This window comes from Poecile atricapillus, chromosome 2 (genome assembly GCF_030490865.1).
Source record: "Poecile atricapillus isolate bPoeAtr1 chromosome 2, bPoeAtr1.hap1, whole genome shotgun sequence".
Taxonomy (NCBI): domain Eukaryota; kingdom Metazoa; phylum Chordata; class Aves; order Passeriformes; family Paridae; genus Poecile; species Poecile atricapillus.
This window is the reverse complement of record NC_081250.1, coordinates 119,501,281-119,517,697: the sequence shown is the minus strand read 5'-3', so window position 1 is coordinate 119,517,697 and position 16,417 is coordinate 119,501,281. Positions and strand designations below refer to the sequence as shown.

Below are 16,417 nucleotides of genomic sequence, written 5' to 3'. Positions count from 1 at the left end.
AAAATAAAACTTAGCTACCTGGTAATGGGTAGGACATGGACTTACTGAGCTGATGAGGAGTCAAAGCTCACAGCATATGATATATTCCCTGCAGGAGTTCAGAGAAATTACATTGGGAGGACAAATCAACATCCAAGAGGAGTAACTGGATTCCAGCTCAACTTCAGTGTGGCAGCAGCATAAACCTCGTGGCCTGAGAACTGTACACTGTGGGCTGGAATGTGCTTAGTGCCTGAAGTAATAAGTTAAAAGACAATTTATAATAGGGATTCCCTTCCCCGGTGTCTTTGGGATTACACCTGCACAATTACTGCTCCATCCCTTGAAATATTCATCAAGAAGGGCTTAAAGGAATGTACACACATAGATCTACTGTATCTTCCTGGGTCCTGTGTCACCAGGGCTGGACACGCGGGACACCACATATGACAGGAAGGACTGAGCTGTGGTCCCGCTCACTGTGCACTGAGTAGCCATCGCCTAAGCTTTGGAAAATAAAGCCAGACCAAGGTGATGGTGCTCGCCAGTGTCCCCACAGCCAGCTAGGTGTCCCCACACAAAGCCAGGTGTGACTCGGCACAGACACCCAGCATCTCCCTCGTGGCTAGAGCTCCTTGCCATCGGCACCCCTGCCTCACAGACCTCCACCAGTTATTTACCAGACTTCCTACGCCCGGTCGTCCCCCGGCCCTGCTGGGGCGGCAGCGGCAGGGGCGGGGCTGCCCTCAGCCCCCACGCCGCTCCCTGTGCCCGCGGGGGAGGCGAAGGCGGCCCGGTCCGAGGCGGCAGCGAGGGCTCGACAGCCGCGGGATGGCGCTCCCGGCACCGCCCCCTCAGGCCCTCAGCCGGCGGCGCGGTGAGAGCGACGGCCCGCAGGGCTCGGCCGCGCCGGGGAAGCGCCCGTGCTCAGTGCAAGTCCTCAGGGAAGGCAATACCCAGCCCACCCCACAGCCACAGCTGCCCCAGCCCCGCGGCCACCACCGGGACTGGCGACTCGGCCTCACACAGCCACTGCCTTCAGCCACGGGCAGGGCGCTGGGCACGGGACATGGCTCTGTTTAACTGTTGCCTTTAGCATGCCAGCCACTCCCAAACTTACCTCTCCGGGAGGGAAACTCTGAACTCTATTTGTGTCGTGTTTCAGTTCACATTTTTACAACCATTGTGCATTTCAGTCAGTCCACCTTTCGTGTGGTCTCTCTCGTTCCCCCCGCCCCACCGGGAGATGGCAGACCACACCAGCAGCGCCGTTCCCGGCCTCCACAGCACTGAAGAAAGGCCTGCTCCTCACGGGGTGCTTGGGTTCCCTCTCCGCAAGGGGAGGAACAAATCCCCTTCCATTCCAGACAGGCAGAACAAAACCCTCTGCACTAGTCACAAAAAGGCATATTTTGCCTTTATTACCTATCAGCCAAAACAGGAAAAGAGTAGCACAGTCGGTTCCTGTGCAGGTCCACTCTCCTCTCCAGGCTTTACCAAGTGTTTCAGATGTCGCTTTTTCAGCTCAGCCCTGGGTGAGGCAGCTACAGCCCTCCAAATGCACGTCTTACTTTGGAAACCATCCTCATGGGATGCACAGAGATGTGGAACAAGAAATAACGTGAGGTTTTATTGCCTGATGTTATACAGTCTGTTAACCTTTAGTTCAAAGAACTTAAGTACTTCAAGTGATATGCTAAACACATTCACACTTTGCCAGAAGGCAGAGTCTGCTGAAGGATAAAGCTTAATAAGCAAATATTAAGATGCTCTCCAAGGAGCAACTTCAATTGCCACTTTTTTTTTTTTTTTTTTTTTTTTAAAGGAATGATCCCCTGAATTCTGACAAAGAAGAAAAAACCCCAAAACCCTTCATACATTCAGGCAGCTAGGTATGAACATTTTGGAATACAAGACAAAAATTAAAAAGGGTGCCAGTTCCCACAACAATTTCTGAAATATTCCCTCTCCTTCACATCCCTATACAGCACTGTACCTCCTTGCCATAAAGAGAAGGCAGTTACAGTAGCCACATAATTTCACAACCATTTCAGGAGCATACAGACTAAAAATTAAGTATGAGAATGGATACTTCCTTTCATACCATAAATCTGTTTCTCAGTCCATCAGAAAGCTATGTTAAAAAAAATTAAATAAATAAAAAGAACAAAACAAAACAACACAAAATCCCCCAAACAAAACAACCGAACACCTCCCCACCCCCCCAACCCCCAATCCCAAAAAAACCCCAGGGCCGTTACTTCCAAATTATTTTAATATTAAGGAAATGATTCACATAGTTCTTGGTTGTCCTGAACAGCTTTTTTCAGCCCTTGCAGGAGAGAACTATGGAAAATGAGTGCCAAGGCACCATTCTGCTCCCACAAATGATACAGTTTCTTCCTTCCCTGCCAGTGTAGATTCTTACTTTTTACCCAAACACTCCTTCCAAAACCTCATGTAGCAACTGCTAAGCATCACTTAATCACTATGCAGAAAACTATGCCACAGGACATAACCCTTGAGGTAAGCAAGGAATCCTGTTTTACTTTCCACTCTTCTACATTATCAATGTATTGATACAACATTTACTTCAAGAGAATTATTATTTGATACACTCTCACCCCATGGTTCTCAATTCTTATCTAATCTTGACGTATAAGGGGTATTTATTTTAGCTGCTTATTTTGCCAAAACCAAGTTGACTTAGATACTGAAATTTATGTAACATTCATTCAATTTACGTATCTTCATGATGTATCAGTATCTTACCATACTTCTCTGAAATCAACGCATTTAACTGAATATATTTATGAACAAAAAACACTGAACATTTTTGGAGTAACAGACAAAAATAAGTTGTTATTTACAAGTAATATATATAACAAACTACTACCATTATATGCCTTTTATACACTGTAACTGCAGTCAATTTTTGCATTGTTTAAAAAAAATTTCCTTAAACAGAAATTGTTCAGAATTACGTTTGTCCATACACGTGTATGAGAAAGACAATAGCTTTTCACATTTCTAAAATTATCAGTGTAGTTTACATTTCCCCCCCAATATCAAGTGAAGATTTAAAAATGGTGCAAACTGGAACACTAAGACAAGTAGCTCTGAATGCTGAAATACAATCAATTTGGAACATAAGAGTGTTTTAAACTACCAATCTGTGAGAAAAATCCCTAATATTTGGCATGATCATCTCACCACCCACCCCCAAAATGTCAAAGCTAATTGACTTACTTTTAAAGTAACCATGATTATTGCATATTAGATCTTTGGAGAAGCAGAGCTTTAACCAAAAATATTTTTAATGTAGTTGAAATATAGACATACTTAGGGAAGAAAGAAAAGTAGAACACGTAATAAGTAATGTTATCAAATCAATCCAGTTAATTTGTTCTGTCCTTGCTTTGAGTAATCCCCCATACCTCAGACAATCCAGTTGAGTCAGTGGGTACTTCAGCAAGTGCAAGAGCAACAATCCAGTTTTATGTAACCAAGTTTTCATTCTGCAGAAGTCTTTTAAGATTCTTGGTCCTTAACTTATATCATTTAAGTGCTGACAGGTAAATTAACACATACTCCAAACTGGTAACAGGGAAAACATTTACCTTTTTTTAAACCAGGATATACAAAAGACAATTTGCATAGTTACAATTCAAGCACAAAGTCACTGTAAATAAGTACAAAAGCATTTATAAATTTACTAAATTTGCTGCTGTTTGTGCCAGCCAAATTAGATAGGTATGAATGTAAACTCGAAGGGACTGAGGAGAACAGTCAGTGTTTTTGCTTAAAAAATATGTAGAGAATGCTTTTTAAAGGTTTTAAAAAATATTTTCTGCAGCAGGAACAAACAGTTCAAACCCCAAAGAAAGCCATCCAAAATGCCCAAATTCCTCCTATACAGCAGAGAAAGTTTGTTCATAGGTTTCAAACCTACATACAAGATGAGGCACTATTTACGCTATTTCGGAATGTGTCCATAATCCTAACATTACAGTTCAACCCAAAACTTCCAAACCACTCTTTGCTTCTAAGTTCCTAAGAAAACCCATCTTCAGAAGGTGGTGCGTAAGAAAATCCAACAAATGCATCATCTGCCTCTAGGACACTGGCATTAACAATGTTGTAGTCAGAAGAAACACAAACTGAGTATGGGACCATTTCTTCTGTGAACACTGCATCAAAATTCCCAATATCGTCAGGTCCAACCTAGGAAACAGAAGGATCTATCAGTCGTCAAATTAATACAGTGTTTTAAACTTGTGCCTATCCTTTAGATTCCAATTTTAACTCTTAAGGCCGTCTATTTTGTTGTTATATTCTATTTAAGTAAAAGAAATTTAAGGAAGCACACCACTCCAGTATTTCAAGGCTGGGATTTTTTCATTTAGGTTGGAGCTTTCACCAAATCCTATGCTTTTAATGATCTGATAAACCTAAAAAATATGAAAAAAAGTCTCTCTTAGGGAGATTAGCTCAGTTGCTTAGAGCATGGTGCTAGGAACACCAAGTTTATGGGTTCAGTCCCCATATGGGGCATTCACTTAAAAGCTGGACTTGATGATCCTTGTGTGTCCCTTTCAACTCAGAATATTCTGTGATCTGAGATGCAAACACTAACACCATTGCCGACCTCCAGGCACCTACCACATTAGGATTAAATGGTGGCGGAATCTTCTTCTGAAGAAGATCAGTCCAGCTGAGGGATTCAAAGAATGGGTGCTTCTGAATTTCAAGCTGCAGCAAACAAAGATTTTAGATAATTCGTAATTCCATCCTGTGCACTGTAGTAAACATTATTTCATATTACATGCACATAGGGAAGTTCTTATGTGCATGTCCTTATCAGTTTGTTTATTCACAATTTACTTCACAATGAAAGTTGTAGTCGGTAAAAACAATTAAAATTTGTATGATTGCCTCTGTAAACAATTTTCCTTCCAAGATCATACTTTCTGCTTTTAAACTTTAAAATCAACAACCTTGAAGTCTACCACAGAGCAAGAATTTTTTTCTGTTAGTATGTGTTCCTGCCTTAAAGTTTTGTTAGTTTTTGTAAAGCACATCACTGTCTGAGAAGCAGCTTCAACAACTCTGCAATATACTCAGTACTTAAGAAGCAGCAAACAGCTATACTAAATCCTTTCATCTTGCTCAGTTACAAGGTCCAGTTACATAAGGACTGCAAACCAAAGAATACAAAGATCCCACCACTAATCTGAAGACACCGGTAACTTTCTCACATCAACTTTCTGCCAACAAAGGTTTTGTTGCTACACCAGGAAAATGTCTGCCATGATTTTGAGGCCAAAAAAAAGCTGCTGTTTGCATGGAACTAGTGTTCCTCTTTATATGAAAACAGGTTTCCAAATCATTAGTATTACCACATGACAGCCTTTTCTTTTGATTATTTCCCAGTTCCACTATGAACAGTGAAACCTACTTCGGTGCACCTTAGTGACTGTTTTTCCTTTGCTGGCCAGTACAGCAGCAACCAAGCTCAAAATACTCCTCAACAATCATTGCTCTCTTACCCCCAGCAACTTCCAGTGAAAGACCTCACTGGTGTCTTTACTGAAGAAATAAAAAGGAGGAAAATAGAGACAGATGCAGCAGTGCAATTTCTATCTCCAACTATTAATCCTGTGCTGTGCACATTAATATAAAGTCCCTTTAAATGAAATAGGGTTTGATAAACATTACTTACAAAGTCTTCCCTTGCTCCAAGTCTGCTTTGCCGATCTTTCTCCAAAAGTTCTTCCAGGATAGACCAGGCTGTAAGACTAATTCCTGGGCGCAAAACCAGGGGTTTATGAAGAATATTATCGTACATCTCAGCAACATCACGGCAGTAAAAAGGAGGCTAAAAAAATACAAGTTCTACATGAATTTGAAGCCACATGCAATGTTGTTTTGTATGTTACGTATGATCAGTAAATGATTCTGTAAGACATAAAAGCTGCTAGCAGTGAAGCAGAAATCTCCTTTTTATGCACTGCTAACATCTAATTCAGTCATGGCCACTGCCAGAACTTTACACTTGTTAACTTCCCACTACCGCCTCCTTTACTCCTAATGTGTTCTCACACTCCTAATTAGCCATAGATGCCATCCAGCTTCAAAGCTCCCACTGAACTTGCCTGAAAAGAACCTGAGAATGGGAAAACAAATCCATCTCCCTATTTAAGGTCCTAAGGGAGGAGACAACTTGAGAAAACTCTTAACAGATTCTTAATGGAGTAATTACCTATGACTAGAAGCATAGCAAGATTCCTTTGTTCTAATGCTGTCAAAAGCTAGGAGAAAACCTGGGATACATAAATAAAATAAATGCCTTTTAATTTTATTTATTCCAGTATTTGACAAAATTTTACTTATAAGCTGTTTGGTTTTTTATTGTGTATTATCACTGTTGATTCAGTTTATTCTCAGTCCCTCAAAGTGATGACTACTGATTTTGCTGAAGACTACTGATACTGCTGATGACTACGATTGTGCTTTTCCATGAACTGTCAGACACCAAGAGGCAAAGTAAAATCCAAAAGAGAAAAATAAGTGCTGTGTTAAGTACAAAACAATTTGTTAATCTGCTTAAATGGAATATTCCAATATTATGAACAAGTTAGCATCTTTAACAACACTCAAAGGTTAATTCAAATAAAAGGGGAGAGGGGAAGAAACCAACCTTTACATATAAGGTACATACCAGCCCATAAAGCATTTCATAAAGAACTGCACCAAGGCACCACCAGTCTACTGTGTTGTCATAGGGCTGCTTTTTAATGACTTCTGGTGCAAGATACTAAAATGAATAAAAAAAAAAAAGTAGTTTAGAGAATTAGGCTAGCATGGATAAAACCTAGGGTGTAGTCACTTCACAGTGACTACACTTCCAAGAAAAGTTGCTTCATAACAATCAAATGCTTCAGCTAAATACTACATCTCACTCATTTTTCACTGCCTTCAAAGGTCTTTTCTGTAATTTAAAGTATGTTTAATCAAATTACCAAAGTTTCTAATTCTCTGTTCAGTGAATCCATCATACACGTTCAAGCCTTCCACATTCTAAATTTTCCAGTGTAGTTTTCCCAGTAAAAAGACAACAGAGTTCAATAACTCAGTCAGCAAGTTCAAAGTTTCACGCACATGCAGTAATTTCCTGAGGCACAGATATTAATTCCCTATAAACCTACTAAGAATCAATGGCAGGATATGGTAAGTAGATTCATATTGACAAATCTGTAGAAGCTGTTATACCCAGCAGTTAGGAGACATGGAAGAAAACAGTATTTGAAAAGGGCTGGAGAAACACAGTACGGAAGAGATGAGGCATGGCCATGTGGGTAGCAAGCAGTGGACACTGTGTATTAGTAAGAACAACGAACAGATCTGTAGGGAGCGTGTCTTTGGTTTGGTTTCAGCTTGTTAAAAGAATGCAAACCTCCCAGCAGTACAAAACACAATATTTGACCTTCCAGTTACACAAACAGTAATAATAGTCAACAGTCATTTCTTACTGATAAAAAAACCCATGAAAGTTGTTAACATACTTCTGGGGTTCCACAGAAAGTTGCAGTGGTATCAGAAGTTGCAATCCCTTCTTTGCAAAGTCCAAAGTCTGTCAACACAACATGACCCTGTTTAATAAAAAGTGATATGTTAAAAAGAGAACATGGTCAACATGTGAATACACAGAAGTGTCAATTTTGAGACAGAACACAGAAAACAGAAATAATCTTGCATACTTACTAGTGAATCTAGGAGAATGTTTTCTGGTTTTAAATCCCTAATAAAAAAGAAAAGGTAAAAGTAAATCAAAACAGCAGTCACAAGTGCTTCAGAGGCAAGGGGTTTTATTCTTCTTCAGCTGAAAGCTTGAAGTTTTGGTGAAATTGTTATGTTCAGGCTTCTGGTAAGATGATTTCTTGTAGAGCTTTTTGTTTGGTAATTTTTCCCATTTTGAATTTCTTCAGGACTAGGATACATTTCAGAAACTTACCTGTACACTATATTTATGGAGTGTAAGTAGCCCAGTGCACTGGCTATTTCAGCAGCATAAAATCTGGCTCTGTGCTCAGGAAAGGAACGTTCTCTTTGTAAGTGAAAGAACAGCTGTAAATATGTAAATAGGAAATAAGAATATTACACAAACAAAACAAATCAGGTTAATAACACATAATTTTACAGTGAAGAGTAATTTATTTTGTTGTCCACTTTTGTTTTTGTTTTTTTTTTAAAGATGAAACAGATTCAATGAAAGAGAATTCAATGAAATAGAATTGGTTTTACTGCATGACTTAGTCATTACTCTACACTCTTCCCTGCTTCTCTTTTGTAGCTCAGATGTATAGGTAACTCAAGCACATTCCCTTAAAATCAGGACTAGTCAAAAGGAACAAGAGTAAATCACTAAGCTGTGAATAGAAGTTGGCAAGACTAAATCATGCAGGATTGCCTCCAAGCAGAATATAACCTGGTGTCAAATAAGTCATCTTTCAGTTCTGTAAATGCTTATATTCAAAGATTTGCATTAATTATTTATATTATTAATTATTATTATTATTTATAGAACTGTATTCTGAAATAATCTAGATGTAGATCACTGTGTGAGATGTATATTCCAAGCTGATCCATCAGTTATACTACACAGAATTGTCTGTCTGCAAATAATTTGAGCAAATACAAAAATCTAGACAAAGATTAAATCATAAACACACAGACAAAATTACACTGCACATTCAACTTGTAAAGATTTTAAGAAAAATGAAGTTTTCTGCTTTCTGCCTTCAAAGTTCAATAAAAATAAAAATCCACCCCAGCTTTCTATTCAAATTTGAAAGCTGTTTTGAACTGTATTTTATTTTTCCTGAAACAATACAAAACTAAAGTCTGGCCACAATTCAGAGTAGAGCAAACCAGGATTTTGCTAATACAGTCTAAGCAAGGTGACAATGCATTCGATGAGAGAAATGCCCATCTTGTCCCAACTCTGACACAATATAATAAATTCAGCTGTCAGTTTCCTTTCTTCCCCTTTTGAAGTATCAACATTTCAGTTAATGCAGATGAATGCAAGAGGAAGGCAGTGTTACATAGTGAAAAATGTAATCATAAGATTAATTTGTAATAAAGGTAAATTTATGTGAATGTAAAATACAGTATTTGTATCTGACAAGCATTAATAAATTTGGATTGAAGTTGTGAGTAAGAACAAGAACAGGGTCCAAATAGCTGCAGAGGTCTGCAGCAACAGCAGGTAATAACAGGATTTTCAAAATTGGGAGACTGCTGATCATAGCCCATTGTAAAGGATCATTTTGCTCCTCCCACCTAGAATTAGCAGAATAGACAGACTGAAAAGCAAACAGAACCACCACATACCTCTCCTCCATTAACAAAATCCAAGACAAAGTAAAGCTTTTCTGTTGTTTGGAATGAGTAATGTAATCCAACCAAAAATGGATGTTTCACATTTTTCAAAAGCACATTACGTTCAGCCATAATATGTTTTTGCTGCAAGAAGTAAGGGATCAATAAGTAAACAGGAATGATTTTGTAATTAAGGGAAAAAACAAGGGAGGTGGGTGGAAAAAGACAATTTCTCTTAACCTCTTTCCTGTTGAGAACAATTTTTTTCTGCAACACTTTGACAGCATAGTATTTCCCATCCAGTTTTCGTTTTGCAAGAAGAACCTGTGAAATTCAAAGAAAGGATGAAATGTGATTGTTGCAGTTTGCATACAATTAGTAACATTTTATCATTTCAGCATAATTGGAAAGTGTTCATGCAATTTTTTCACAATACAGTTTCTTTGCTTCTAATACATTCAATCAACAATGTAATTGCCAATAGAGAGAGCTTATAGTTCAGTAAAAACTTATCCTGTCAGTGGTATCATGAAAGATTGAATTGTAACTTTTGTTTTCCATGACCTGCTAAATCTCTATCAACATCAATTTCATCTTTTTTGGGGCATAAATTTTAAAGATAATTGAATGAAAACTGACAACGCAAAAAGTAACTTGGAAATGGAGATTTCAAGAGGGATTTTCTTTGGCATCTGTGTAAAATATCAATAGTTAATTCACTTTTCAATGTGTTGTTGCTCACATTGCTCCATAGTATCAGAGGTTTCACAAAATAGCCCATGACAACAAGAGGAAAAGGACGATTTGTACTCCGGCTGCTGCATAAGCATAGGGGTACCTCCCTTCCTCCCTGGGGGAAACAGAGGATCCCAACTGTTCTTAATGAGAAAGGGAAAATCTCCCTTTTATTAGTCCTAACAAGTGGCTGAGGCAGCCAACAGCTGCACCAGGGAAAAAACGGCAGGGCCACAAAGTAACAGCAACAGGGGTCCAACAAAACAGTTTATGGGCCACCCTGGAGCAACACCACTTCTGGAACCTCTGGCCAAGTCTCCAGTCAGTGTGCATGAGAAACCAGCGAGCATCCTTGCACCACCGTAAGACACAGGAATAAAAGCTCACCTTGCCAAAGCTGCCTTTCCCAATAACTTTCAGGAAATCAAAGTCTGTTGGTTTAGCACTGAAAGATATTTAGGAAGGAGACAGGTCATCTGGGTAGAAATTACAAGCCTTATAGCTGTACAGCAGTGTAGCGTAGCCAACGGCCCGTAAGCACTCTCCTTTTCTTTGTTCCACCCAGCACTGCTTCTGCAGACCTGTCCTCAGACACAACTCCTCTTCATTTTGCAATTCCATTTTCCTCTAGGGGAAGTGTTCAAGTTGTACCCTCTGAATTCACTTTATTTACTGAGTTTAACCTTATGATGTAAAGGAGAAGCATGACCATTCTTTCATTCTCATTGGTCTAGCTGCTTGTAATTTTTAAGTCTCTATTTCCCCATGATGTCTCCTGGAGCTTATTTCCAGAGGTCCAAATGGATTCTAATCTTACATGAGGAAAGGAAGGACCAAGTTTGTTATCTATTCCCTCTTATTTTTTCTTTTTTTCCTCCATCCAATCCTCCCTTGTTTTAAATTTCAGTAAGAGGAGGGAGGTCTTAACACCTGCCTCTTCTTGGTGTTTGTATGAATTCATTCTCAGTTTTTCCATTTCCCACATCACCACTCCTTTCAGTTTTTCCCAGGATTCCCTTACTCTTTCCTGAATACAATTCTGTCAGCAAAACAATTATCCGTGTTTTCAAATTGCAAAACAAGTTACATCACCATACACCTCTCTATTTATTGCCCCCGAAGGGAAGGACTCTTGTATTTCATTTCTTACTGCAATCTATTAACCACTTCCTCCTGCTAGCCCAGAACAAATCTGTGAGGAAAGCAAAACCAAATTAGCAGTCATCTCCTAGAGGAGAAAAGCAGATTCACGCAGAACTGAGAACAGAAACTCTGCGGAAGACACGGAAGAGAAACACAAGTAACCACTGCAGTAACTGTAGCACCAACAAGGCAGGTTGCTCCTCTGGCATGCAGTAAACCAAACTTGTTTTCAGAAGCTATGGGACCACTCCCAAGGTCATTCTAACTTTACAGGTTTTAAAATTAATTTTAATCCCATTTAATTAAGTTTTAGATTTACATTAAATTGGATTACATAAAATTCAATTTAATTGAAACCTACTGAGGATTTCCAGATGGTCCCAGGTTGATATTCTGTGAGGTAGAGTTTAACTGTTGGGAGAAACAAAGAGGTTTACCTGTAATACCTTTTCTTCTTTCTTATCTTTCAACCAACACTAATTTTAAAATACTCTACTAATCTGCTCAATCCATACTTTTACACTTGTTACACTAGAATTTTAAAGAGATCTAACATCTAGATTGGGAACTGAAATACCCGGCCATCATCACCTTGTCACAAATTCTTTGTACACACATCCTGTTCAAGGATGAAGGTAATAAAATATCCGTGTTCATTCAGAGAGGAAAAGATCAGAAATAAAAATTGAAGATTATTTCAATAAACAACTAGTTCCTCATTCAGAACTTAACCCTTTCTGTACTTGCTTCATGAACATATTTTCTACCTTTTTATTCCAAATTCTCCAAGTTCTTTTTAATACAATAATTCTAAACCCTCTTTATGTAAGAGTAATTAATGAAAGACACAGTGCTTTTAAAAACACGGAAATGAACATTCTTCCAATCCCAAGAAAAACATTACCAACCTTTTCTATCCTGACATTAAAGGTTAAATAACTCAATTCCTGGAATTCCATGAATCTTACTGGTACACACCCAGGCAGAATTTGTAAATTACAGGGAGCAGAGGAAGCCATTGTCATTTACGTGATTTTCTCCATTTTGTTTCTGATTTAGAAAAGCAGTATTTGTGCTCTTATTGTGGCTCTGGAATTTATCAGAGAAGAATAAACTGCACTCAAATATAAGTTACCTAGGGACAGGCTGCCAGGCAGCACAAACCCGTACTTCTGAAGTGGAAAATGGCCTGACAGCAGCACAGGATGTCACTACTCACTGAAATGAGCCAGTAGTACTGGACAGTTTTGAAAGAGCTACTATAAAAAATACTTTTTTTATTGAAAGCTTTTTTTTTTGTTCCTTCTTGTTTGGCTTCATCATTACAGTAACCATAAGGTGAATTTTCCACCAAAAATATGGGGTCCAGGCCATTATGCAGTAGCTCTCCTTCTGGAATTTGTTGTGGTATGACGCATCGTTAATTTTCCACAGACAGTTTATATCATTCCCCATTGCTTAAAATACTTTTCAAAGGAGGAAGAAACTGATATTTTAAACTAGTGACTTTGGAAATGAAACTTCCAGAACACACTAAATCTCCCATGGATCAGACACAAACTGAAACAACTCTTCCATCTTTAACAGGGGCTGAATAATAAGAGAAGTATTAATATCACATCTTTATGCCAAGTAATAATAGAGAAGACAAGCTTAAATATGGCACTTCTGCCTTCCTAGAAATACTCCTTTTTTTTCAAACAGCACTGCTTCTGGAGGCTGTAAACTAATTATCACAGAATCCATCCAGCTATATAGTGGCTTCTTTGATGAAAGAAACTTCAGACCTCACACAGTGTTATATGTGGAATGAAATCAAATCCATCCTTGCTCCTAAGTGACTTTTAGAAAGACTACATTTTTTCCCCTGAGAGAATTCTGTTTCTCCCCGTCTTTAAAAAAGAAGAACACACAAGCAAACAAAAAGACAATTAAACATTCAATCTCCCCTGCTCCTTGCCAGATGTTCTTAGCAAGAGCCTTTAAACAGACTGCAAAATCTCTGACAGCAAAGCTATGACTAAAGTCGTGTTTCTTTAACCCATATAGCAAGGGGGGGAATAAGCAAGACAAAACCAGCAATCACTTTTACTCCTCCCTGCAGTTCACATCTGACAGAAAAACAGCTTACAGCCCACAGTGGAACTGAGTTGTTTAAAAGAACAGGAAGGGGATTTATTGCAAAACCTACTAGTAATTTTCAGTAAATAATATACCTAAGAAGATTGCCCTCAAGTAGCTTAAATTTATAAGACTATTCTACTTCTGTTTTATTACCTTCCGACTGCTCCTTTCATCTTCATCTTCAGATGGATCCGACTGGTGCTTTGGGTTGTCCATCTGAAGAAATGCTCTGACATCTGGGCTAGAAACACAGTTCACTTTATTAGCACACCAATAATCTGCATGATTTTCAGCCAGAAACACAGAGCATAGGATTGAACAGCAGCATACAGAGGAGTTACTCATAACAAAGTTTTATATTTAAGTTCTGGTAATTAAGGACTGTGTACAAGCAATACTTTCTTTTAAAGCAACATAATTCAACTGCCAAGTGTGTTATACAGCACAAACCTTCTCACTTGCAAAACCTGACTTAGTAAAAGATATGTATGTGAAGACTTCAGAAGGAAACACTGCAGAACCGCATTCAAAGATAATTATCAGAAGAAAGCACGAGTTCTAACTGGTTAGCAGCCACCCTTCCAAAAAACTGAAGAGTTGAAATTTTTGTTTTCTAAAATTAATTGAATTGTCCAATGCAATAGGGAATGAAATACATCATCTGTATCCTAAGGAAAGACATGTGTTCCAAGAGATACACAGCAGTAATGTTCCTCTTCCCATTCACTTTAAAGCAGAAGATGGTGATCTTGTGTTCAGAATTCTTTCTGACTGGGCACTGTCAAAACAGGGTTAAGAAATGCTTCCAGTCAGTTGCAGGACACAAAGGCTTCAGGAATTAGTGACAGGCTTCCCACAGTACCTAAGGAGATGTATTTTATATTCAGCAGCTTTCAAGCTCTGTCTTGATGGGGCTGGGGGAACAAGGACTGAGACGAAGTAAGAGAATTCTAAGAACATGAATTTCTTCTTCCAGGAAGACAGGCTTGTCCAACAGATCAAAATAATGTAACATCTTTCTGAACCACAGCACAGTGCAAGTAAAGAATCATGTAATACAACTAAGGAAAAATTAATTCTTAAAAAAGTGGGTATTGTGTGTAGCCTGTATAAACCATTTCAAGAGATTACTTGAATATTTCAAGCTCCTTCAGTTCACTAAGAGGCAACCTTCGTATCAAGGAAGAAATCTTACCTACATTTCAGAGACAAAGCTGTTTGAGGACTCAGGGCAGTCACTGATACGAAACTCCACATGAGTCATTCAGTACAAGAAAAGCACTATCTTACTAAGCAACTGCTCTTTTAGTCTGTCCCTAGAATATATAAAATGGGGTAGTTTTATGTAAGAAACAGATGTACTCACTATTTTCAATACATTCACCTTCCCCACCTCTGATCAGTGAGGATCAAAAGTAAGAAATGAGCTGTTTCTTCTGTTTTTCACTTCTCCAGCTCCTGTAATTTCCTGTCTGCACTACTGAACCTACCTCATATCCTAGGCTATCTGAGGCTCCCAGTCTTCATCACTTACATTCTATATTCCTATGTCCTATTTGAAATATGTTTCAGTTACCTTTCAGGTTTAAAGCACAGAAACAAGACTGTTCACATAATTTTACACCACCATTTCAGTTTAATACTTCCTATTTCATATGAACTCCAAATTCTGATCTATTTCTTGTCTTGTATCCTGAGGCCAGGAAGACAAAAATCACAGTGGTTTGAACATTGTGGTAATACTGGGTCTTGATGCAACAATTTAAGTTTCAGACTGTTTGGATATCATAAAATCAAGAATAAAAAGTTCAGGTTAATGCTTTTCACTAGACAGAACAACAGAAACAGACCTTGCTTACCTTTCAGCATAAATTATTCTGGACAACTGGCTGATTAAATAGAGCATGTTGTAATACCTCTGAAATAGTTACTATAGTAACTTTGTTCATGACTGAATTCACAGCAGGAAAAACATAAAAGTATCAATTCACAGGAAAAGGCTGCTGTACAGTTGCAGGTATTCCATAATGTCCACAGTCCACAATAGCCAGAACCATAACTGGTTGATGTCACACTGTTTACATTTGCAATTCTAAAAGCACTGCAAAGAACTACTGATTAAAAACAAAAAGTTTAGTATACCAATTTCTTAGGCAAGATTGCAGCATGCTAGGCAAAATGCTATACAGATTGATAGGACTTCTATGCTATATTAGCTCACATGGATTAAATCAATGTAGTTTAGGATACATAGAAATGACTCCTAAAATAACCTCACCTATGAAATTAAAAGGATTGAGAAAACCATTTCAAAAGGGATGCTTCAATATACATTGTACATACACTACCAGCAAAAGTTGGTTTTGTCTGGATTTTTATGATTGACAGAACAAATTTGTTTTACGGATTATCTCTGAAATACACAAAAGGGTGTCAAGCTCTGCTTAAATACAGTTGCTTATGTAATACTTATTCTGCATAAGTCTTCCTGCAGAAACAATGTAATACTGCAACAGAAATGCTGGACACACAGAAACATGAGCAAACCCAAGTCACACAGATTTTGAAGCAAAATGTTAGAATTAATAGCCAGTGACAGTAACTTAACATTTAAGACACACTTTATTTAAATAATGGTGCCCAGCTCCTCCCTCTCCTCACCACATTTTCTCAAAAAGTAAACCACTGATATATTTCTTACAGAAAGCAAAGGTTCAAAAAGCCCTAATACAGTAAAGCACAATAACACGTTGAAAAAGGACAATACTATAATGCAAGGTTTGCTTTCCCCAGCATGGACTGCAAGATCCTACAATTCAGGGGTTTCCCATTCACTTTTATATTAATCAGATCATGAAATCAGAAAAAAATTGTGACTGATTTTCTTCTAAGAAACACATTCAAACCCTGCTGATAGCTCATTTCCCCACACGTTGCAGAGTATTGTCATCTTTGAATTCTTCAAGTGTTATGCAAATGTTCTCATTCTCATTAAGGAGCTACTTTGGACTATTTAAAAATAACTGCATTACATCTTTAATGCATCCTCTAT

At 38.3% G+C, this 16,417-nt stretch overlaps 1 protein-coding gene across 5 annotated transcripts in view; it reads right to left on the bottom strand.

The window, feature by feature from the left end:
• Positions 1–2,812: 2,812 nt before the first annotated feature.
• SGK3 (serum/glucocorticoid regulated kinase family member 3) overlaps positions 2,813–16,417 on the bottom strand; it is a 55,603-nt gene continuing 41,998 nt past the window's right edge. For 4 of the 5 annotated variants that reach the window (XM_058830693.1, XM_058830695.1, XM_058830694.1 and 1 more), the window contains 12 exons: positions 13,519–13,606; positions 11,603–11,652; positions 10,486–10,543; positions 9,604–9,687; positions 9,376–9,507; positions 7,994–8,106; positions 7,744–7,780; positions 7,545–7,631; positions 6,701–6,796; positions 5,702–5,857; positions 4,642–4,731; positions 2,813–4,203 (listed from right to left, as the gene is read on the bottom strand). In XM_058830693.1, the coding sequence (XP_058686676.1) occupies positions 4,033–4,203; positions 4,642–4,731; positions 5,702–5,857; positions 6,701–6,796; positions 7,545–7,631; positions 7,744–7,780; positions 7,994–8,106; positions 9,376–9,507; positions 9,604–9,687; positions 10,486–10,543; positions 11,603–11,652; positions 13,519–13,606 (1,162 nt within the window). In that variant the 3' untranslated portion in view covers positions 2,813–4,032. The remainder of the gene's footprint in view (positions 4,204–4,641; positions 4,732–5,701; positions 5,858–6,700; positions 6,797–7,544; positions 7,632–7,743; positions 7,781–7,993; positions 8,107–9,375; positions 9,508–9,603; positions 9,688–10,485; positions 10,544–11,602; positions 11,653–13,518; positions 13,607–16,417) is intronic. The other variant, XM_058830696.1, reaches the window with a different exon arrangement.